The 21,463-nt window shown below is 41.1% G+C and overlaps 1 protein-coding gene across 7 annotated transcripts in view; it reads left to right on the forward strand.

Moving 5' to 3' along the window:
* Nucleotides 1–2,395: 2,395 nt before the first annotated feature.
* LOC104378263 (phosphatidylinositol-binding clathrin assembly protein) overlaps nt 2,396–21,463 on the forward strand; it is a 28,952-nt gene continuing 9,884 nt past the window's right edge. For all 7 annotated transcript variants that reach the window (XR_015222502.1, XM_086619472.1, XM_086619473.1 and 4 more), the window contains exons 1-9: nt 2,396–2,527; nt 10,258–10,400; nt 13,193–13,268; nt 14,050–14,152; nt 14,330–14,423; nt 14,528–14,639; nt 15,699–15,805; nt 16,408–16,449; nt 20,895–20,980. Coding sequence is in view for 6 of the 7 variants with exons in the window: in XM_086619472.1 (XP_086475598.1) it covers nt 2,398–2,527; nt 10,258–10,400; nt 13,193–13,268; nt 14,050–14,152; nt 14,330–14,423; nt 14,528–14,639; nt 15,699–15,805; nt 16,408–16,449; nt 20,895–20,980 (893 nt within the window). In the remaining variant the exon portion in view is untranslated. The remainder of the gene's footprint in view (nt 2,528–10,257; nt 10,401–13,192; nt 13,269–14,049; nt 14,153–14,329; nt 14,424–14,527; nt 14,640–15,698; nt 15,806–16,407; nt 16,450–20,894; nt 20,981–21,463) is intronic.

A 21,463-nucleotide genomic window follows, 5' to 3' on the forward strand; every position in this document is an offset into this window, starting at 1 on the left:
GAGCGCTTGGCAGTCTAGCGCACATATTTCTGGAGATCTCACTTTAAGGATAATGTAAGCAATAAAGCTTTAATCAGCACCCTGAAATACGAGTTGACTGTCAGAAGTTGCTAGATTTTTGTTTATAACACTCATATTCAACTGCCTCCTTATTAGCCTCCTTATTTCTTGTGGTTTAACTTCAAAGTTGTAACCTAAAATAACTACTGCTTTATTCACAGGTCTTCTACTTGTATGAGCGTTCACACCTCTATTAATGTACTACAAGTGCGGAAGTTAAAAAAACACTCTTCCATGAAATGGCACGGGAAAAGCGAGTGTTCCAATTGAGTGGTAGTGATGCCGCGTTTTTTTCCTCACTGTATTGGGTCTGGCTGGGATGGAGTTAATTTTCCCCAGAGCAGCCCTCACAGTGCTGTGCTGTGTGTTGGGAGCCGGAAGGTGATGATAACACAGGGGTGGTTTGGCTCCTGCTGAGCAGGGCTGCCCAGCACCAAGGCTGGCTCGCCAGCATCCCCCCACCACTTATCCCTAAAGGCCAGTGGGATGAGGATGGCCAAGATCTTGGGAGGGACGTGGCCCAGACAGCTGACCCAAACTGACCAAAAGGCTATTCCATACCATATGATGTCTGCTCAGCAGTAAAAACAAATAGAAAGCGATGGGGGGTGCATTCTTTATTAGGACGTTTGTCTTCCAGAGCCACCGCTACGTGTACTGAAGCCCTACTTCCCGGGAAGTGGTTGGACATTGCCTGCTGATGGGACGTGGAGAATAAATCGTTTTCCTTTGCTTCCGTGTGCGGCCTTTGCTATTGCTTTATTAAACTCCCTTTATCTTGACCCATAAGTTCTTTTCCGTGTTATTTTCTCCCGCCTCCATCCAGCTGAGGAGGGGGGTGATGGAGCGGCTTGGTGGGCACCTGGCATCCAGCCAACGTCAACCCACTACAAAACCCGGGTTGTATATTTAGCCAAGTCATAAGCTGGTACAAAGACAGGCAGTTTGGGAGGACCGGGGGGGTCACAGAGCCCACCACTGCTAGGTTGGCTGTTTAACCCAGTACCAGTAACATGGGATTGATGGTGGTTTGAACCATCTTCCAGGTAACACTCCAGCTGCAATAAGCCAGTGTCCGTACCATGGGAATCACTGTCACACCTGGCAAAGGCTGTGCCCGCTCTTTGCTCTCCAGAGTGACACACACGGTCAGCGAACCACCATTCCCCCCCCCCCGGTTTTGGCTGGACCCATCACCCGGTTCCTGCCCCTCTCTGCCCTTCCGTGTAATTTCAAACATACAAGACCCATCTCCTACCGGGTTTTCAGCCCCCCCTGATGCAACCCGTTCCCCTCCAGAGGATTTTCTCGCGGAGCTCCTCACGGAGCAGCCGGGACACGGCCCGGGCACGGCGCAGAAGGGCTCGCTTTGGCGAGCAGGACACGCAACGGGAGCGCGCGAGCGAGGGCGGGCTCGTTCTTTCCGCCGATGTCGCTTCTGCAAATAACGCCGGCGAGAGGGAAGTTTTCCGAGGAGCTGTGATCCTTCCTCCGCAACCGGGAAGAGAGGGAGTTTCCCTCCAGGGAACGCTCCGCGGCCCTGCGGACGCGACCGCCGCTGCACGCGGCTCCACGGGAAAACTCGTCCCACCGAACACCGGCGGCGAGCCCCGTTCGATCGCTCGCTCCGCCGGCGGCGCCGCAGCAAACGCAGCGACGAGTTTCCATGTTTTTCCTTTAAATCCGCCCGGAGAACAAAGAGCGGGTGGAGGAGGGGGGGTTCGCGCCGCGTGACGGGAGCGGACACACGGCGAACGGCACCCGCCCGCCCCCCACCCCCCGCTCCCGCCAAACGCTCGCTGACGTCGCCTGTGACGGAGGCGCCCCGCGGGGCACGCGGCCGCACCGAGCGCGCCCTGCGGCCACACGCTGCGCGCCCCCGCCGGCCCCTCGGGAGCGGGGCGGGCGCGCGCGGGGGGCGGGGGCGGGGCGGGAGGTCACCTGACGCCGCCGCCGCCGCCGCCGCCGCCGCCGCCATTTTGTCTGGGAGCGTAAATGTGAAAGGGAAAGCCGGAGCGCAGCCCGCGGAAGGCGGCAGAGCGGCGCGGCGCCGGGCGCGGCCGGTCGTTACCGGCGGGGCCGGGAGGCGAGAGGGTCGCCGGCGCACCGCGGGGAGAGCCCCGCGTCGCCGCGGCGGCGGTCGAGAGGAGCCGGTGAGGCGGAGCCCGGCGAGGACTCCGCGGTCGCCCTCGCCGGCGTCGCGTCGGAGGGGGCTGCCGGCGCGCTTCCCCCGGGGAGGCTGCGCTCGCCCCGCGGCCGCCGAGGAGCCGCTGCCCCGGCCTTGCCGCCCGCCGCGGCGGGCCCGCGGGGGGAGCCGCCGCCAGGGCCGCGCCGACGATGTCGGGGCAGTCGATCACCGACCGCATCGCGGCGGCGCAGCACAGTGTCACCGGCTCGGCCGTCGCCAAAGCCGTCTGCAAAGCCACGACCCACGAGGTGATGGGCCCCAAGAAGAAGCACCTGGACTGTGAGTAGGACCTGGCCGGGGAGAGGGCCGTGGTTCGCCCACTGGGCAGCCGCTTGGAGCCCCGGGGTGGCCGGCGGGGTCTGTCCGCCCCCCTGCTCCGGGCGGGGGGTGGGGGGGCCGAGAGCCTGGGGAGTGGGTGGGTGTCACGGAAAGCCGGGGAGACCCGACTGGTTCGCGCTTCAAAACTTATTTTGCACGTGGAGGTGGAGTGAGCTTTGTAACACCCTGTGGCGCCCGGGAAACAAAAATATTCCAACCTCGTGAACTCTTCCCGGGGAGAGTGTCTGAGCTGGTGTGCTCTGGCTATGGTGGCGCAGGTTAATCCGGCGCCCGGGAAAAGGTGGGTTGAGTGGTGTGGCTCTACTGTTGTGAGCGAGGGGCGAAGTTTTTAAGCAGCCTTCTGTGCACCTGGTGGAGTGCAGCGGTTTAAATATTTGTAATATTTCCCGGAATATCACAGCTTTCTGTCTTACGGCCCTTGAAACAAGGGAGAGGGACTCGGCGTGAGGTAGAGGGAAGGGTGAAGGTGCATGCATCTCTCCAGAATGAGAGTATGTTGCCGCTGATGTATTTAAACTTAATATGTTAAAACTTTCTCTATACCAAAAAACGCGTGAAGGTACCCTTGATAAATACAAAAGTATCAGCGGCGTTGCATTGCTGCAGGCTTTAGTAACAGGCTGGCAGTTGAAGTTACTCTTTGCCTGCCCAAAAGTGCGCTGCACGCTTCAAGCCTTGCACATCGCGCAGTGTGCCTGCTCGCTGTTGAGCGTGTGTTTCCATTCCCAAGAGGAAAGAAGACACGAAGGTTTATGCTGGTTTCTTCCAAGTCAAGGGAGCAGACTGGTAGCTGTGCAGGACTCGTTCAGGTTGGTGGTGGTAAGGAGAGTCTGCTGTTCAAGGTTTTGGAAGGAGCGCGCTCAGTTTTATTGTTTGAGGATAGTTTGGTGCTCTGATGCTACGGCACTCCTGTGTTAGTGCAGTTCTTGAGTGAGAGCTTTTGACATGGGTGAAATAGTTCAACCAAATACATATCTCGTTTGTTATTGATCTGAATGGGTGGAATCCAGCTGCAGTAGTGAATATTGCAGCTCCTGCATTGAAGTGAAAAGCCTTAGAACTGGATAACTGACAATTTATTTTTTAAAAGATACCTTTTTAAAAAGCTATCTTATTTTATCTTGTCTTGCGTTCTGCCTGTGGCAGAACAACTTACTGAGGTAACCCTTGAGTCCAGAAATGGCAACATAACAGGAAGCCAGAAAGTGGTGACAGTTTGCTCAATAGTTTCAAGGCTTCTGAAGCTAAAAAGATGTAGTGTGTTATTTGAAAATATCCTTAAAATAGTGTCATCTACTATGAGTTACCCTCACAAAATAAGAAAATGGAAATGTGGAAACACCCTTGAGAACACCGTAAATTGAGATTGACTTTTGACTATCAAATTCCTTTGAATATTTTTTGATACAAACCTGTTTAGAGCTGTCAGTCTCCTGAAGGTCCCCTTCCGGGCCAGAGGAGTTCTGTGTTTTGGTGTAATTCACTTTCTCAGGCTTTGGTCTAACACAAACAAAAAACTTGTTGTTCTGACTTAGTATCTGAAATAGAGGAACAGTTGGATGGAGGGAGAAAAAGAGTGAAATATGGTACCACAAATATTTCTGTAAGGGGTTAAAAAAATAATAATCCAAATAAATGTTCTCCAGTCTTCACTGGGCATACCCAGGTGCTGCTTTTCAAACATATACATATGCCTTTGTGTGACACGTGTTATTTTTTCACTTGCAAACAGTGAAATGCAAACAGGTAAGATACTAATTTTAATACTATAATGGCTGGAAAAATCGCACAATGTATTTTCAAAGATACAGTGCAAGTACTTTCCAGTTTAAGTGAATTGGGAAGGAAAACATAGCTTGGATTTAATGTAACACTGCTAGTTGCACCTTGGTTGCTACATGTGTGTGTCATTAAAAATGCTACACCATCTGGTATTACTTGTAATTGCTGCTTAAGAAAAACAATATGCTTTTGGGAGTTGCTGTAGTTGTATCGGGGGTGGTGGAGGACCATCAGTTTGTGTACTCTGTTCAGATTGGTTCTTAAAATCCCCTTATTGCCAAGTTTCCTCAGCAAGAAAGCTCTTAATATTGCAATATGAATTTTTATGGGAAAGTGTTACACATGCAGTGTGTGAACTAGTATTTAAGAGTCTTGGGTTTTGTCTGGCTACTAACTGCTGAATAGCATAGTCATATTTTTCTTGAAGAGCAAAAAAAAAAATCCCACAAGAAGCCCCAACACCTGAGCAATGTCAATGGGAATACTTGGGGTTTTTTCCTTTTAAAGTAGGTCACGGTGTCCTAAATAAGTCAGCAGATCTATTTCTGTAGTATTTTGTAATATTTTAGGATAATGTAAAATGTTATACAGAGGCTGATCTTTTCTCTTAGTGGAGCACCTGAAGCCTTTGTCTCTTCTTCCCCAGCGTGGGTTCTCTCACTTTCCCCCAGCCTCCTGTGTTTGGATTGCAGTGGAGTGGGGCTAAATTGTGCTTTTGGTGACACATCTTTGCAGCTAACTATTGAAAAGTCATAATAAAAAAAAAAATTAAACCTGTAGCCAAGTTTGTAACTTGCAGAGTAGACTTGTGTGTAGACCAGAGTTTAGAAAAATGCAAACCTCTAAATTAATTGAATCTGAAACTTTTACATTAACGGAGTAATAAAGGAAAAAACCAACTGTTGTTGTATATAACCTGCTTAAGAAGCACAGGAGAGGGGAAAGTAGCTGATGTTGCTCATCAAAGCTTAAAACTCTTGTATATATACCAACTTTGGAAATCTTGTGAGAAGTGACAGTTCAGGCGCTGTAAAACTGTATTAGGTAACAGAATGGGGCTCCGAAGCCTTTTGCTTTAGGAGAAAGTTCAAATCTCCACCAAATCATCATGAACTTTCATTTTTTTGCCAATAATATTTCGTTATGACTGTCACAGCTTTGAGTTGTTTTTGTGTCTGCCCCTTCTTGCTTTGCAGCTAGAGCTCGTGACTGGCGGGTGAATGCCGATGGTGTGTGGTTCTTGCAGAGAGTGTAAGTTGTGGTACAGCACGAAGAAATGCTCTTGAGCTCTTCCACAGACACTAAGGTGGCTGTCTTTAGTTTGAAGCTCTCTAGTGATCTGTGAAGCTTTTCAGTACAGTAACAGAGGAAATTTAACTTAACAACATTGGCTATTTTAAAAAAACCTGTATGGGCCATCATGTATCCTAGTTTAGTGGGGGAGTGGGACAGAATACTGAATTCCTTTGCTTCTGGTAAAGTGACTCTTACGTTCAGATTTAGGTATTATATTATTAAACTTACAGACTGCTACCAAATCTGCATTATAAGAGCACAGGGGGGTAAAAATATTTCTATCAATCAGGGGCTATCTTTTAATTAAGCCTTCCGGCAAGAATCATTGCATTCCTTAGGCGACATTGAGAAAGTTTGCTGAAGTGGCTCTTCTGTTTTGTGGGTTTGTAATCTATAGTTTCCAATGCAATTTTCAAAAAAAAAAAATTTTTTTTTCAAGACTGCTGGGTTTAAGGAAAGTGGTCTTAATTCTCACATCTATCTTACAGCAGTTTCAGTGACAAAATGGAAGAAATATGAGAATATTAAACCATCATGGTTCTTTAACTTATGTATTTACAGTTCCCTTGAGAGAGATATTCCTGATGACTTTCTTGTTACTTGAAAAGTCTGTCAGTTTTTGTCAGTGGCTGGCTGAGAATTAAAAAAAAAAGGTATTTTTTTTAATATATGGATTTATACATGCTGTTCTCAGAAGAGCTGTATGGTTTCGTAGATGATGTGCCAGTATTTTGGGCGAGCTGTGGAAGAGAAATCCTCAGTATTCTTCTAGGCAGTAAGATTTCCACAGCTCTTGCAGGCTGCTTGAAAACCCCAATAGTACTCTTCTGGTTTAAAGTGGTTTGATTTTTTTTTTTCTCCCCTTTTTTTTTTTTTTTCCCTCCCTGTGTGATGTTTAACATGCTTCTAAGTTCCATTCCAGAAATAGCACCACGATTTCACTTGCAGTTGAAATTATTCTTCTGGGTAATTGGCAAAATGCTTTGAGTTGTAAAGTGTTTATGTAAGTAGTGTGATAAGAAAATGAGCATCACTTGCCCTAGACATTTCATTCCAGTTTTTGCTGCTAGTGTCCATATTGCAGTTGCCCAGCTGTCAGTCTCTCAGGTGCATGTGTTCCTTTATACTTCCAGATGTGTGGTGTTAATATCCTTTTCCTCCTTTGCTGCCAGCTGTAACACATCCATACAGTTGTTTCTGTGTAGATATTACTGTTGCAGACTTAAAATAACCATATTGGAGAAATGACACTGGCTTTTTTTATTTATCTCAATTACTAGAATTCAAATGTGACACTAGCTTTATCATTATGAGTTGTAAAATAATAATTAAAATATTGCCCTGAGTAGCCTTATAAAAGAGTCTTTTTTAAACTTATGTTTTTGCAATACACTCTTAGGAAAGTCTAGTTTTGGCCTATAAAATGCACTGAGATTTTTTCCAGTGTTCGCTCCTACTTTAGTATTTTAGAGACGTTTTGTTTGCTTAAGCATGTGTTTCTTCAGGATGGGCAACTGGGGCTTACGTGTTTGTGCATTCAAGAAGATTTCGAAACCAAAGACCACAATTGTGCTGAGTGTCCTCAACAAAAATGGTCTTCAGGGGAGCCAGTGTGTGATGTAAAGTGCGTGGGACTTGCAACTCACTCGGGTCTTCAACCTCAAGCACAGCTTGAGTTAGACTCTGAGTAGCTCTATATATTAAATATTTCCTTTTGGTTGCCTTGTAAACCGGTCAGGCTCACATCCTACAGAAGCAAGTAGCACATGCTGGAAAACCTTACTAGCTCTTTTACAGGCTTATTGGAACTGGACTTTTCAATCACGTGGAACCACACTTGTGGAATAAACCATGAACTTCTCAAACACACTAGAGGTCTATCAACTTCCACTCTGTTGCTGTCACTTGGCAGAAGACTTCTTTTAGCCTTGTGCACCAAAGCAGAAGGCAGTTGCTCCCTTCTGAAGGACATCTGGGTGGCTTTTTGTGCTAGCAAACCTTTATGATGGCATAAGCCAAAGCTTTTTTTATGGATGCATGGCTTAAGGAGAGGTGATCTGTTACAGCGTTTGATACAGTTGCTATGAGTAGGATTTCTGTCAGGTTGTGTCTGAGCAGCACCATAAGATCATATTTGATTTCAGTCTTAGACATAAGTACATATAAGGGATCTCCCAGGTGTTTGGCATCATCTTAGAGCCCACTGGAACACCTACTGGTAGACCTTGGCTTGAGAGAAGGTGACAAATTGAAATCTCTGTGGAGAGTGATGGCAAAATATGAATGAAATCAGCTTGGCTCGTTTGACTTGAGAGCAGGAAGTTTTTTGTTTTTAAGCTGGATCTTCCCTCTCAGTTTCATCTGTTGTTTAATAAACGCTCTTAATATTGAAAATGTTCAGTGAAAAATTTGACTTGCTTAGTGGTCGTGTGAAGGAAAAGGACTTTGTGCAGAAATAATGTTTTCAATAGGCTATCCGTGTGGTCTTTGACCTCAGCAGATCAATGGAATTTCTTTAGCTGTTACCTAGTAGTAATGTTATAGGTGTTGCTATTTATAGAGTTTGTAGGGGTTTTGTTGGTTGTTTTTTTATGTTGGTTTTTATAAGCTGAGAATAGGAATCATTGTTTGTAACTGTTCTGTAACATTTCTGTGCTGGTTACAGGCACTTCAGTTACATGAAAAATACCGAGCAAGATCTAACAGCAGTGTCTTTATAATGCTTGCTTGTAAACTGATTGGAAGACTTATTTGCCTTCATGTGTTTTGAGAGAATTACTTAGAAATGTTATAACAAAGTTCTTATTCAGTAGATGAGGCTGTTGAATTAAAATTCAAGTTTTCTCTATGTATAAACTCTGGAATAGGGACTTGCTTCATTATATGGGGTGATAATTGTCTATGAACCCTTTGGACTTCTAGGAATTTTAAAGTACTTGTTAATTTGACGCAGCATCTGATAATGATACAGCAATGAGTGGTGAGTAGCATCTATCACATGACTCGTTTTTTGAGAATCTTCACGTTTGTAAATATTGAAATATTTTAATACTAAACAATAAGGTTTTGATGCATGCTTTGCTTAAAACTTCTTTTCAGAGTGCTTCTTTTTGTGCAGTTATTTCAGCGTTTTTGTGTGTTACTAATAAGGATGAAAGTTTTCATCTCAGCCTGTATGTTTTGTGCGTATTTGGAAACCTTTAACATCGGAATTAAATTAGTAGCTTGTTAGAATTTGCATTTTATAGCTTTTTGCCTCAACAAGATACTATGTAAAACTCTTTACTCTGTTAAAATTACTCTGGTTATTAAATTATTCCAAACAGTGATCCTTAATCAAAGGACTTTGTTCTTAATAAACAGGTGTTTTATTAAGATACATCTGTAATATACTCTGTGTAATAATTCTATCAAATATTTTGTCCTAAACTGTCAATATGTGATATCTAAATCAATGTTTAAATTGCTGATGATGATATCTGTCCTCTACGTACTGCTAATGAGACGAATTGGCCGTTTCAGTGGTTCAGTTGTTGCCTGACTTGGAAGCACGTCCCTTCTTCAAGCGCTTACGTAGGCAAACCGCAGAATCAGCAGTGCTGCTCGCAGGCTTGGCTTAAATGAGAGGCCACAAAGGAAGCTTTGCAAGCTAGATGTTTGTTTTACCGGCCTTGCCCAGTCCTTAAGGTGTACTTTGATCATACCTGAGCCAAATTTAGCTCAGAGAGAGAATAAATGTCTAATGTGCATGTCTTGAGGGGTTTAAAATCGTCCTGGATTTGGTTCTTTGCTCTCTTCTGAGCAAGTGCCTTCACTAGCGTTCTGAGGCAGGATTTTTTCCCATGTATCTGCTGGAGTCTGTTCTGGTTTTGTACCAGTACTCAGGCAGAGGCTTGGAGGTCTCTGTCTCTGACCTCCCAAGTTAATGTGCTACTGCGGAGTTTATAATCAGTCAGACACAGAGAGTCGTTTTTTATGCAAAAGCCTGAGACCTGCTGCGATCCACCTCAAAATACTCAGTAGATTGGTGATTAGGTTATTTTAGCTAAGTGGAAAGGTGTGTAGATGCAAATTCTTGCTCTTAATTGTTATAGAAAAGAGGCTTATTACAGACTTGTAGCATCTCGTTTGCTGTAATGTGCCAGTACTCAGGCTTAGGTCGGAGTTGCAGGGTACTTGCTCCCTGTTGATCTCATGAAGTATAGATGTCTCAGCTTTTCTCTGCTTCTGAGTTTTCATTTCTTTTGGCTAGATTGAGTGACTTCAGGCATTGAAAATCCAGAAGGTTTGTGCTGGCTTTCAGACAATAATGTGGACATAGTTTCTACTGGAGCAGGCTATTTATTGATGAGGTGTTGGGACTCCACAAAATGACTGAAATGCCTTTGAAGTTCATACTTGGAGTCATTCAGTAAAATGCAGTGAATTTGAGCAAGGAATGTAAAATAGCTCAGTTATTTCTTAAACAAAGAACTGAAGTTAATGCTTCCAGTATGAATTCTCAATGTAAAAACACAAAATAACATGATGATCCTCTTTGAGCATATAACTCATGGTAATGCTTTGATTTTTTTTTTTTCCCTTTAATTTAGATCTAATACAGTGCACAAATGAAATGAATGTGAATATTCCGCAGTTGGCAGACATGCTCTTTGAGAGAACGGCAAACAGTAGCTGGGTTGTAGTGTTCAAAGCTCTAATTACAACACACCACCTCATGATGTATGGAAACGAGGTAAGGCATGATTATTTCTGTTAAAGCCTCCTTGACTGTGTTTTAAAAGATTGTCTCAATCTACAAAGCATTGGATATGTACTTGAATTTTTCAAAGGTCTTTGTTTTTCCTCTGCTGATGGCTGTGAAGTATTTCTCCACAGAAGAAAATATTCCTTCCTTATTTCAATACCAAAATATATCAGTGTTTGTAGTTTACCTGCAGGTGTCTGAGTTGGGCTGTGAGGAATAATGAGTGACCTTTCTACAACAAAGACTTGAAGAACTTCTGATGAGCTTCACTTCAGTAGGCCAGTGCTTATCAGTAAGAGCACAGCAAAAGAGTCTTGTTAGCACTCCATAAATGAGCAGCCAACCTATTAACAGAAAAAAAATACTTCCTAAAGGAAGGAGGAATATAGTGAATAGAGAATATTTGATCTTGCAAATCATCAAAGAATGGGCTAAATCTTCCTATGTTGTTGCCATTAACATTCCTCCGGAACAGGCTTGTGTTGCGTTTAGTTCACTTAGATTATTTCATCACTATTTATGAAAAGCTTCCTGGACAATAACATGGCATTAGAAATGTAACCTCTCTTACACAGTCCTTCCGTTAACAACTAAACTTTGCCTTGGTCAGGTCAGTGTAGTCCTAAACTTGTGTGTAGTCATCTTAATAAATGGCTGTTGACTACTGGTGATATTGAAATGGTGATTCTTAGAGATCCTGCTTCCAGCCATTAAACTGCTCTGAGTACTTAGCATTGCCTCCTCTCTCCAAAGCTCTGAACTTAATTATAATGACCTGTAAAACAATACGCTCTTTGTTAACACTTCCCAAAGTTATTGATGTGCTTAAGTTGTAATTTTAACAGATGAGAGGCTGAAATTAGAGACTAATACAAAGTAAAATTCACTGCTTGGAATTCACCACTTGTTCCGAGTATAAAGCTAAACCGAATGCTGGAAATCAGTTTGTGTGTTTTATTCTCTCCTCAATGCAGTTCATATCTACACACTGAGACTTCAAAGAAAAAAAAAAAGCAGACAACTGAACCATAGAAAAAAAAAATCAGAACTTAACAATTGTGAGCTGCCAGTTAGTATCTTTGCCCATACAATGTTTTGTAGTGGCTGAAGAGTTGAACTTTTATGTCTGCACCAAAACTGCTGTCAGCTTTGAAGGCGTGCATTTGAAACTTGAAAAAGAGTTCCTTTATAGTTGTTGAGATAAGGTGGCTGGAACACTAGTTCTGTAATTTCAGGTGGAACATGAGTGTGCTCCTTGCTCTTCTAATACGTTGAGAGGCCTTTTTCTTAAACAGATAACAATTTATCAGATGTTGGACTTCTGTTTTACGTACAAGTAAGCGTAGCAGAAGGTCAAAATGTTGTCTAAGCAATCACTGTCTTGCAGTTTCTTGTTCAACGTGGCTGCCTGTTTCTTGTGATGAAGTCTTGGATGAAGCAGGTTAAAACTCCTCTCACCTGTGCGTTGTGCAATGCAAGACCTCTGGAGAATGAGTGTTAGCTGTGACCTTTTTAAGATGAGATTCAGAACAGTAGCTGATTTTGAAATGTGTATAGACACCTTTTGAATACCATAGTTCTGTTCCTGATCATGTTCCAACTGGTTTTCTTCTGTATCTCTTTGAAAGCAGTACTAAGGTGTACAAAGGCCAGATAAACTGAATGAAAACAGAATAAGCAGTTAAAACAGTGCCAGAACTGTTGGTAGGCAGGCTGTGTTTTGTAGACGTGTGTGAGCTCCGTAGCTCTAGGCTGAGGACATGTATGGAGTTACTGATGAGGTGGTATGTGACGAGTTGGGCATCAGCTGGGCCTGCTGGAAGGTGAAAGTACTGCTTTCAGTTCAGATAGGACTTGTGAGAAGAATTTTCTTGTTTCTGTGCTGAGCCCTCATTGCAGTCCCTGAAGAGCTGGTGCTATACTGGGCCTGATGGAAAAGATGCTAGTTTTGTGGAGCACGATAGTCCAGACATGGGGGACACATGGATTTCCACCAGGAAGGGGGAAGGATCAGGCCCTGGGTGCTGCCACAGCAGAGGGATTCAGAGCCAAGGTGTAGCAAGTCCCTTAAGTTGTACTGATCATCTTTTATGGACTAAAACATACAAAGAAGCAAGAAAGTTGAGAATTTGTATCACAGTCACAGGAGATCTGCATGGAACAACGACAGGCAAACTTTTACAACTACTTTGCTATCTGGATGTGTTTCTCTTGCTTTTGTTTTACTTATGGAGCCAGCAATTATTTGTCAAAACATAAATGTTGTTTAATCAGATCACTGCATTATAATATATACAAAATAATATATGTATTTGTAACCCCAGTGCTGCTGCTCACCACGGTTCCAGAAGCATTGTTTTTACTAATTACTTCTAAACTTTGTAACTAAGCCCGTCTCTCACTTCTGCAGCAGTAGTAGAGCTATGCAAACCTTGGGAGCTTGGTTAATGCAAGTGGTATTTTTGGTTTGTGTTTTCCAGCTTGTCTGTTCTAAACTACAGAGTTAACCTAAGCAGCTTCCTCTAGAATTATTAGTCTCATTCACGGGCATTGATGTCTTTTTATTTAGTTTAAATTTATATTTTTGCCAAATAGAGTCTTAGATTTCAGAGGCTTTGCTAATCAGTAGTTTCAAGTTTTCCTTTAAGTTTTTCCCCTAATGTCTGTTGTTGACAGAGGTTACTAGGAACAGTTACAAGGTAAGTGTGGCTTTCTTGTAAGATGCTGAAGTGTTTTGACTCTCACCACAATGATATTCTCAACTTTTTCTTCACCAACAGCGCTTTATCCAGTATCTTGCATCCCGAAACACTTTGTTCAATTTAAATAACTACCTGGACAAAAGTGCCATGCAGGGTAAGCATCTTTCACTGAGGGAAATTGCTGCTTTTTTTGCTCTGTGATACTGCCTGTGTCGGTGCACTCTGGGAGATAAATGACAATTAATGAAAGAGTATTATGATTTATATTGCATGAGGCACCAAACAACCAAGCACGTGGACAGAAGCAAAGTGAGGTACAGGGTTACCTAGCTGAGTGTTAGAAATTTGTCTGTGATATATGTACCACATGCATACACAGCTGTAAATTTTAAAAAGTGAACTCTTAATGCTGACTAGAATAAACCTGATGAATATTAGCACAATGATGTATTTTTGCCGTTGCATTTTTAGTGTCTCAGGAATAAAAATTTATTGTTAAGGTGCATGGAATGGTAACTAGGATGTGCTATTTTAATTATTTGCCAATGGCAGAAAACATTTTGGGTTTTTAATGTGGCTTTTGAGGCATTGTAGAAAGTTATTAAAGTCTTTAGCATTTTAGTAGGAATACATTTTTTGTCTAATTTTAAGAACATCTGAAGAGCTGCTTGGTTCTTGCCCAATATTTTAATGTGTTGAGGTGTTTAGTCTCATAATTGCAGTGAATGTTTTCCTAATCTTAGCAAGTTGGGAAGAAGAAACTGTAACATTACATCTCAAGGTGAAAAATAATGAATCTCAAGACTCTGGAAAGTGCTTAGGGGTTTTTTATGCAGTTGATGTAAATTGGGCTAGTAGGAGAACAGTTCTTGAAAAGAACTTAAAAGAAATTGTACCCCTTCAAAATGTCTAACTTGTAAATGCTTAACTCTTAGGCTATGATATGTCTACCTTCATTAGGCGATATAGCAGATACTTGAATGAAAAAGCACTTTCATATAGACTTGTAGCAGTTGACTTCACCAAAATGAAAAGAGGGTAAGACTGTTACTGTTTTTTTTGTTGAGCCTTTCATATTTGGGGGGTGAGGGTGGTGGAAATTCCAGTTGTTCCTGGTGTTCCTTTTGGCCCTTTGAAGCAGCATAGTGTTGTTGAAACAGCATAATATGCTGAGGTCTGTTGGTAACTTGGAAACATGTGTTTTCTAATCTGTAGGATAGATGGAGTGATGAGAACCATGAATGCTGAAAAGCTTCTGAAAACCCTTCCAATCATACAAAACCAGCTTGATGCACTCCTTGATTTTGATGTAAGTACTTTAATCTCGATGTTAGGTAACACTCTCGCATTTTGAAGTGAGAGTCTCATTATTTTATTAAATACTAATTTACTTTCTCATTGCTTTCTACACAGGCAAATCCAAATGAACTAACAAATGGTGTTATAAATGCTGCCTTTATGCTCCTCTTTAAAGATTCCATTAGACTTTTTGCAGCATACAATGAGGGGATTATTAATCTTTTAGGTACGTGAGAATTTTTTTAGCTTTGAACTTTCATGAAAGAACTGAAGAATACAGATCATTTCTAACTGCGATTTCCTAATAAATTGTCTCTGCTCAATTACCATTAAATTAAGCCTGTCTTAGTTTCAGTGGCAGCTAGCATAGGCTTAAACATACCCCTTTACCTAGAAGAATACGTCTTGAAACAGAAATTGAGATGAGAGGGTGACTGGTGAGTCTAAAATAAAGATACCATACATGTGCAGTGGATAACCTTTGCAATTAGACTGTAAAAGTATTAGTGAGATACAAGGTGTTTTGAGTGTTTAGTATAGTCACAGTATGAGTGACTTCTGGTTTCCCGTGCTTTAGAGCTTGGCTATTCATCTTTACCTGGTACCTGAATCTGCCTGAGCCTGATGACACATAGGGTTTTTGCTCAAGAGTGATAAGCTCTTAGCAAAGCCTTATAATGACTATTCAAGCAAATTGCTGAATTAAAACATCTGATCAGTTTGTTCTGTTAATCCACTAGTTTTTACTCAATGAAATATCTGTAAGTATATAGGGCAAAACCATAAAAAGTGAAAGATGCAGTTGGTACTCCTTTTGGTAGGTCAGTTCAGTATATGTACCACTTCTGTAGCCATTCTGATGTCTTTTGGATATTGAATCCATTTACAAACATCAAAATGTATTAATACAGGGTCTAAAAATGTAAATATATACCAGGAATGTTTTCAAAGAATAAAATAATTTGCCTCATTGCCAGCTAATAAGCTGACTTCTTGAAAATATTCCCCTAAATACCTGATTTAACAATTGCAGCAATTCACATCCATGCTTGATAAAGCTTTGCATTATATTCTAATGTACTGAAATAGAAAAATCAGTGTTTTTCTGTTGACTGACATTAAAAAAGGTGTCAGGTATTCATGGAAGCTTTAAAATCTGAATAGCTTTGAGTTTCTTCTGTTTGTTCTCTCCCTGAAGCTTGTCTCAAATTAACTTTTATAATAACTGTGTCAGCTTTTTACTGGGGAGGCTGTTATTTTAAAAGAGTTTTATTTGCATCCTCAGAAAGGTATTTTGATATGAAGAAGAACCAGTGCAAAGAAGGCTTGGATATTTACAAAAAATTTCTAGCCAGAATGACCAAATTGTCAGAATTCCTCAAAGTAGCAGAGGTAAATAAATCTACATCTATGGAAAGAGTATCATTTAGCTGTCTGTACTGGTGCAGTTGTCTGTGTTCCTCATAACAACTTCATGAACAGGTGAATGTTTGCTTAACTTCGCTATACAATGAAATATTCTACAGATGAGGTATTCTGAATATTGTATATACTCATTAACAGGAAGTGAGATTCTTTGGTATCCTTTTTATTAGCCAGACAGCACAGTAAACTTTCTGAAGTGGTGTTAGAAATTTCATGAATAGCCCAACATGTATGAATGGAATGTTGCAGGCTATTTACAGTGTTCTCCTTTACTGTAACTGCTAAAAATGGAGAAGTAGTTCCTGTAAGCAATGTGGGTGTTTCTAATGCTCCCAGGAAGCTGTTCTGCATGAAAAAGTTAGGCTGGGCTTGCTTTGAGATGCAATTTAATGTACTTGTGAGTTTTAAGGTGTGTTCCTAGTGAAACCCGTACCAGTTCAGGAAGTTATGAATATTCCTTTTTAATATGTTAGTTTCTATGTAAAGTTCAGGCATCACTGTTTTTTATTTTTGTTGCCACTGCATGTAGTAATGTACTTTTTTTTTCCTTCTCTTTTTTGTAAACCCAGCAAGTTGGAATTGATCAGGGTGATATTCCAGATCTTACTCAGGTCAGTGTACATATCTTATTGATTAACCTAATTATTTTAATCTTTGTGTTTTTAGAGATTGGTGTGTATCATAGTAATCATTCATCTCGAATATATTCTTTTCTATGTATTTATATATGAGAAATACGTATGGTGACTTTTCCCATGGATTAAGGGTACTCAGTACTCACACTTTGGAGCTCTTAGTAAGATTTTTTTTTTGTTTAAAGCAGAAAAACTTGCAGAAAATACTTTTCAAGAACTTCTGTTTTTTATCACAGAGGATTCCCTGGCATGTAAGCCACAAGCATCTTGCCATGCCTTGAGGAAAACCTGCAATTTCTCTGTGACTTAATGTCATCCAACACGCTTGAAGATTACAGTTAGCTAGTTTGGTCAAGAATATTTTCTTTCCCTTGAGGTCTGATTAGGTTTGATGTTTCTGTATTAGCACTTAACACTGGCTCCGGTATTACTCGTGAGTATATGAGGGACATAAACAATACACGTTGTGCGCTGGAGAATTTAGGCTGAAAGGTGGACTGCAGGGGAACCACCTTCTAGTGAGGATAAATTGAGGGGCAGAAAGGGAGTGAGAAAGATGGTTTGACCTGGTGAAGAGGAAACGCTGCTAGTCCACGGAAGTGCCCAGAGTTATTCTTTGCAAGCTCCTTCAGTTCATGGACAGGAACGTGGTGTTGCTCACCCAGGACCCACCCAAGAGGACAGAGGTATTTGGTACTCTTCCTGTAGCCCAGAGTAACCTGATGGGTAGAATAGATGGCAATCTGTCAGGAGAGTCAGGCAGTAAACTGGAGTGTTTAAAACAGAGGTCCAGGGTACTCAAGCTGTTTAAGTGGAGTCAGTGTGAAACAGTTGAAATCTAACGTGTAAACATTGAACAGTCGCATCTAATCCTGCACCAGCTTCACAAAATTAAACTTCATGGGTTAATCGTGTAAAAATATATCGACTGTGAAGATGCCTAAACTTCATTAGTGTCTTTTTAATGTGGAAGTCAAGTCTAAACCACAACCTTCCATTGTTAGTGTTGTTTGTTACTGCCTACAGTGTCATTTCCATCTGAAATCACACATGTTTCAAAGTACAAATCTCCAATACTTGCTCCTAGGGATTAATATTAACTCCTTTAAGAACTTCTAGGCCTTTGTGGTAGGGAAGAAATATGACTAACTGGCAGGGTAAGAGCAGGTAATGAGTGAGATCAGCAGTTTGATGTTTTCTGTTGGTGTTTGATCTTAGCATCTTCCTCCATCTCTTTGATTAGTGCTGCAGTATTCACCTGGTCTGTATTATGCTAATAAATTACACTCAAGCCTGAAGTTATACTTCACTAGGTTTGTGTGCACTTGTCCAGTTAATTTGAATCATTATAAGGCTCTTCAAAGTGGGGGATTTTTATTTACTCAAAATAGGGCGTTTAACTTCATTTTGCTGCTTTTTATATCTGAAACTTTCAGTGAGCAAAACCCTTTGTATCTACTGTTCTCACAACATTTTTTTCTAATAGCTCAGCTATTTTGTTGTAAGTGCACTTAGACGTGAAAGGCAACTCTCTGAGCTGTGGTGGTGGACATCAGTGTCCTGGGTATTTTGGCATCACTGTTAAGCATTCCACTTCCATAGTAAATTTCATGGCATTTAATAAGGGTTGAATAATTGTACGCCTATTTAGTGTCACATGAAAAGAATTCACTAAAATTTCTTAATACTAGACTTTCACAAATTTAATTTTCAGTGTTTAAAATAAAAATAATTCAGTGTTTAATAAAAAATTAATTTTTATGTTTCTGAAATAAGTTCTGACAGGATCATGTCTTGTTTCTATTCTGGTCTATCATATTTATTTTTTTTCTGAATACTTTGTTTACACTTCCAGTGTATATTGTGTTCTGGGATATGGATATTTCAGTTTCCTTAAGCTGTTCTGACAACAATGGTGTTTTCTCCTTAGAGGTTTATTATTGCTGCTGCTATATAACCATTTTTCTTCCTTGATTCTAATCTTCACACTACTGCCACTTTTACCAGTTCCTGTAAAGACAATATTTTCTTTTGTAGGTGCCCTGTTTAACAATCGTGTTCCTTACTTTCTGTTTATAGCTGTTACTGTATTTCATGGATGCATCTGGGTTGTTTTCCTCTGTATGGATGTTAGTCTGTCAGATGTCTTCGAGTAGGGGGAGGGAGGCTGAGTCGTCAAATACTGCCTTTTTCAAGTCATAATGTCTGTATCAGCCCAGGCAGCTTTTCTGACATGAAGCTCCTAAGATCTGTTTACTCAGAATTTCGTCTCTGGTGTTTTGTTGGATGTCTGCAGCAATGAGACAGTTCAGAGAAGTTACTGGCTTGTTGTTTTTAGGTTTTACGTTTGAGGGTTGAGGGTTTTGTTTAGAGGTTTTAGCAGCAATAATTATAGAATATACTTTTCCATACAGGTAAGTTTTAGAATGGCCTTGAAAAAAAATAAAAAAGGAAGACTAGGAAGAGCTTTCTGGAATTAGAGTATAGTGTTCTGCTATGAAGATTATCTATCTAGCTGTGTCATATGATGTCTTTTGCAAACTATTGTTCCTCCTGGAAGGTGTAAGTATGGGGTTTTCTGGTTTGTGTTTTTTTTCTCTCTGATACCTTTCCAGAAGGGTATTTAAAAATGTTCCCCCTTAGGGTTTAGCTGTCTAGTTTGGACGCTGAATTTATTCATGACCCGTGGTTGAAGTAACTACACTCGTAGCTTACCTAGCTCTATTTATAGGAAGAAATACCAACTCAGGCCTTAATTTTAAGACAAGCATTTTTATAGGATTATTCTAATTACTTGTCTTTGCATCTCTTGTAGCTTGAATTGGCCTTCATTGAATACAGGAAGCTAGAATTGTGCTCAGTATCTCAGAGGGCGGCTTGCCAAGGCCTTGTGTGATTAATATTTTTACTCTTTCCAGGAAATACTTTGGTCTAGCTTTTGGTACAGAAGGGCTAGCAAGGGCAAGCTTGTTTTTGTTCCAAACAATGCCTATCCTATCTGTTCTACCTACCGAAAGCTGGCAAGTGGTAAGAGATTCTTAATGTCTCTGAAACACTGCCAGATGAGGAGGACTGAGCTGGCAAGTCGATTAAAGCTTTAAAGGTCTGTTCCCTTCATCTGAACCTGCAGTAGGATTTATTTCACTTGTTTTGTGGAGTATGGACTGTGTAGTTAAAAGCCAAGGGAGCAATATGGCTAGAATAGCAAGGCAGTGAACTCTTCCGAAAGTGCCAGCCTAATGATTTTGCTTGATGGAGGCTTTTTTGAGAGTGTGATTTGGAGAAATCTTAATTCCTACTAAGACTGTGTAATCAAGATGAGTTTAAATTTATTCTGAGCTTTGAGGCTGTTTCCTTTGGTATGGAGAAATAGTTCTGTCGTGGATGTAAGTATATGGCAGAAAGAAGGCAGGTTATGATTGACACTTACCACCTTGTTTTCTGTAGGAACCAAAGCAGCTCTGGTGTGCCTTAGTCTGTGTATTTTAAAACTTGCTTTTTTCTGTCATCTATTGGCTAAAATCTTTTGTATTAGGTACTGAATAATGTCGTGGCCATGTTCTCAAAAGTCATGATAAGCTTATGAATATTGATCACCTAAAACTCATTTAGGTGTCTCAAGTCTTAGATGAGATGTCTAGTGCCAGACTTCCTGCTGGATTTAAGTGGTGAGAAGCCTGTTTTTTGGAATAATTTTCATTGCTTTAAAAACAGCTTAACATTTAAAAACTTCTCATGGGTAACACTTTTCTGAGGGGGAAGAGAGAGGGGAACCCACCAAAATACAACTTTTATTTGAAGTGATGTTACTATTTTCTAATGTTTTAGTCTGCCAAAGGTTTTGGAGTAATTGAGTTGGGGTTTTTTTTGGGTAGTCATGTGTTGAATAGCTCCTCAGTCTGCAGTAGTATTGTTGGGATCAGGTTGGATTTGATTGCCTTTTTGCCAAACCTAACATCTTGCTGTAGTCAGGTGTTTCTAATGCAAGCCTTTGACTGTAAATATTTGAATGAAAAGTGATTGGATTTTTTTGTTGTTATTGGGGAAAGCAGATCAAAAATGCAAAGGCTTCATTTTGGTACTTCTGTGAGTTTGAGGGAGTATTGCTTAATCGGCTGTAATTATTGGATTAATCTTAACATAGCAAATACTGTTCCCAAAACCAAGAATGCAACTTGTGTACACAAAAGCAGACCAGCTCTGGGGGAATCCTTACTTCCTGCCTCTGTGGTGCCACTCCTTTTAAAGAACCACAACTGGGTAGATAGAATCCAAGTGTGCAGGATGGCAGCAAAACCCAAAGGCACAATTATAAACGTGTGAGGTTTTTCATTTGTTTTTAGTGGATGAGGAAACTAATCTGTGTACTAAACAACGATGTGTTGTCTACAAGCAGTGTTTTATAAATACTTTAACTTTAGGCACCCAGCAGCTTGCTTGAAGCACTGGAACAGCATTTGGCTTCTGTGGAGGGAAAGAAAACAAAAGAAGTCTCCGCTGCCAGCAGGTGAGCAGAATTACGAATGTCTATGCTTAGGATTTGTCATCTTCATAATGAGAATTTTCAGGATTCAGTCATTTGGTGTTCTCCTTGAATTTTATTCACTTCCAAATATATCTTCCTAGAAGTTTAAATGAAGCATCTAGTGAGTAGCAGTCTGATAGCTTAGTCACACTTGAAATCTAGGTATGTCTGCTTGTGTCTCTGACAGACTTCTTATTGTGCTGTAATAAACCCCTGAGCTGGGACCTTGTGTGTTATTCTTTTTAGCTTTTACGTATTTGAAGTCCTTTGGCTTATAAGACTTCTAAGGTATTTAGGTTTTAGACTCTTTTTACCCAAGATGGGACAGTATTTATCTTTATTGTCAATTATTTTCCTCTTAGACCATTAATTTATTTTAACCTGCTTATAGAAGTTCTTCAGTCCCTTCTCAGGACAGCCAAATTAGCTTAGACGCTTTGTACTAAAAGGGATTGTGTTGTTCTT

This window comes from Tauraco erythrolophus, chromosome 13 (assembly GCF_009769465.1).
Source record: "Tauraco erythrolophus isolate bTauEry1 chromosome 13, bTauEry1.pri, whole genome shotgun sequence".
Lineage (NCBI taxonomy): Eukaryota > Metazoa > Chordata > Aves > Musophagiformes > Musophagidae > Tauraco > Tauraco erythrolophus.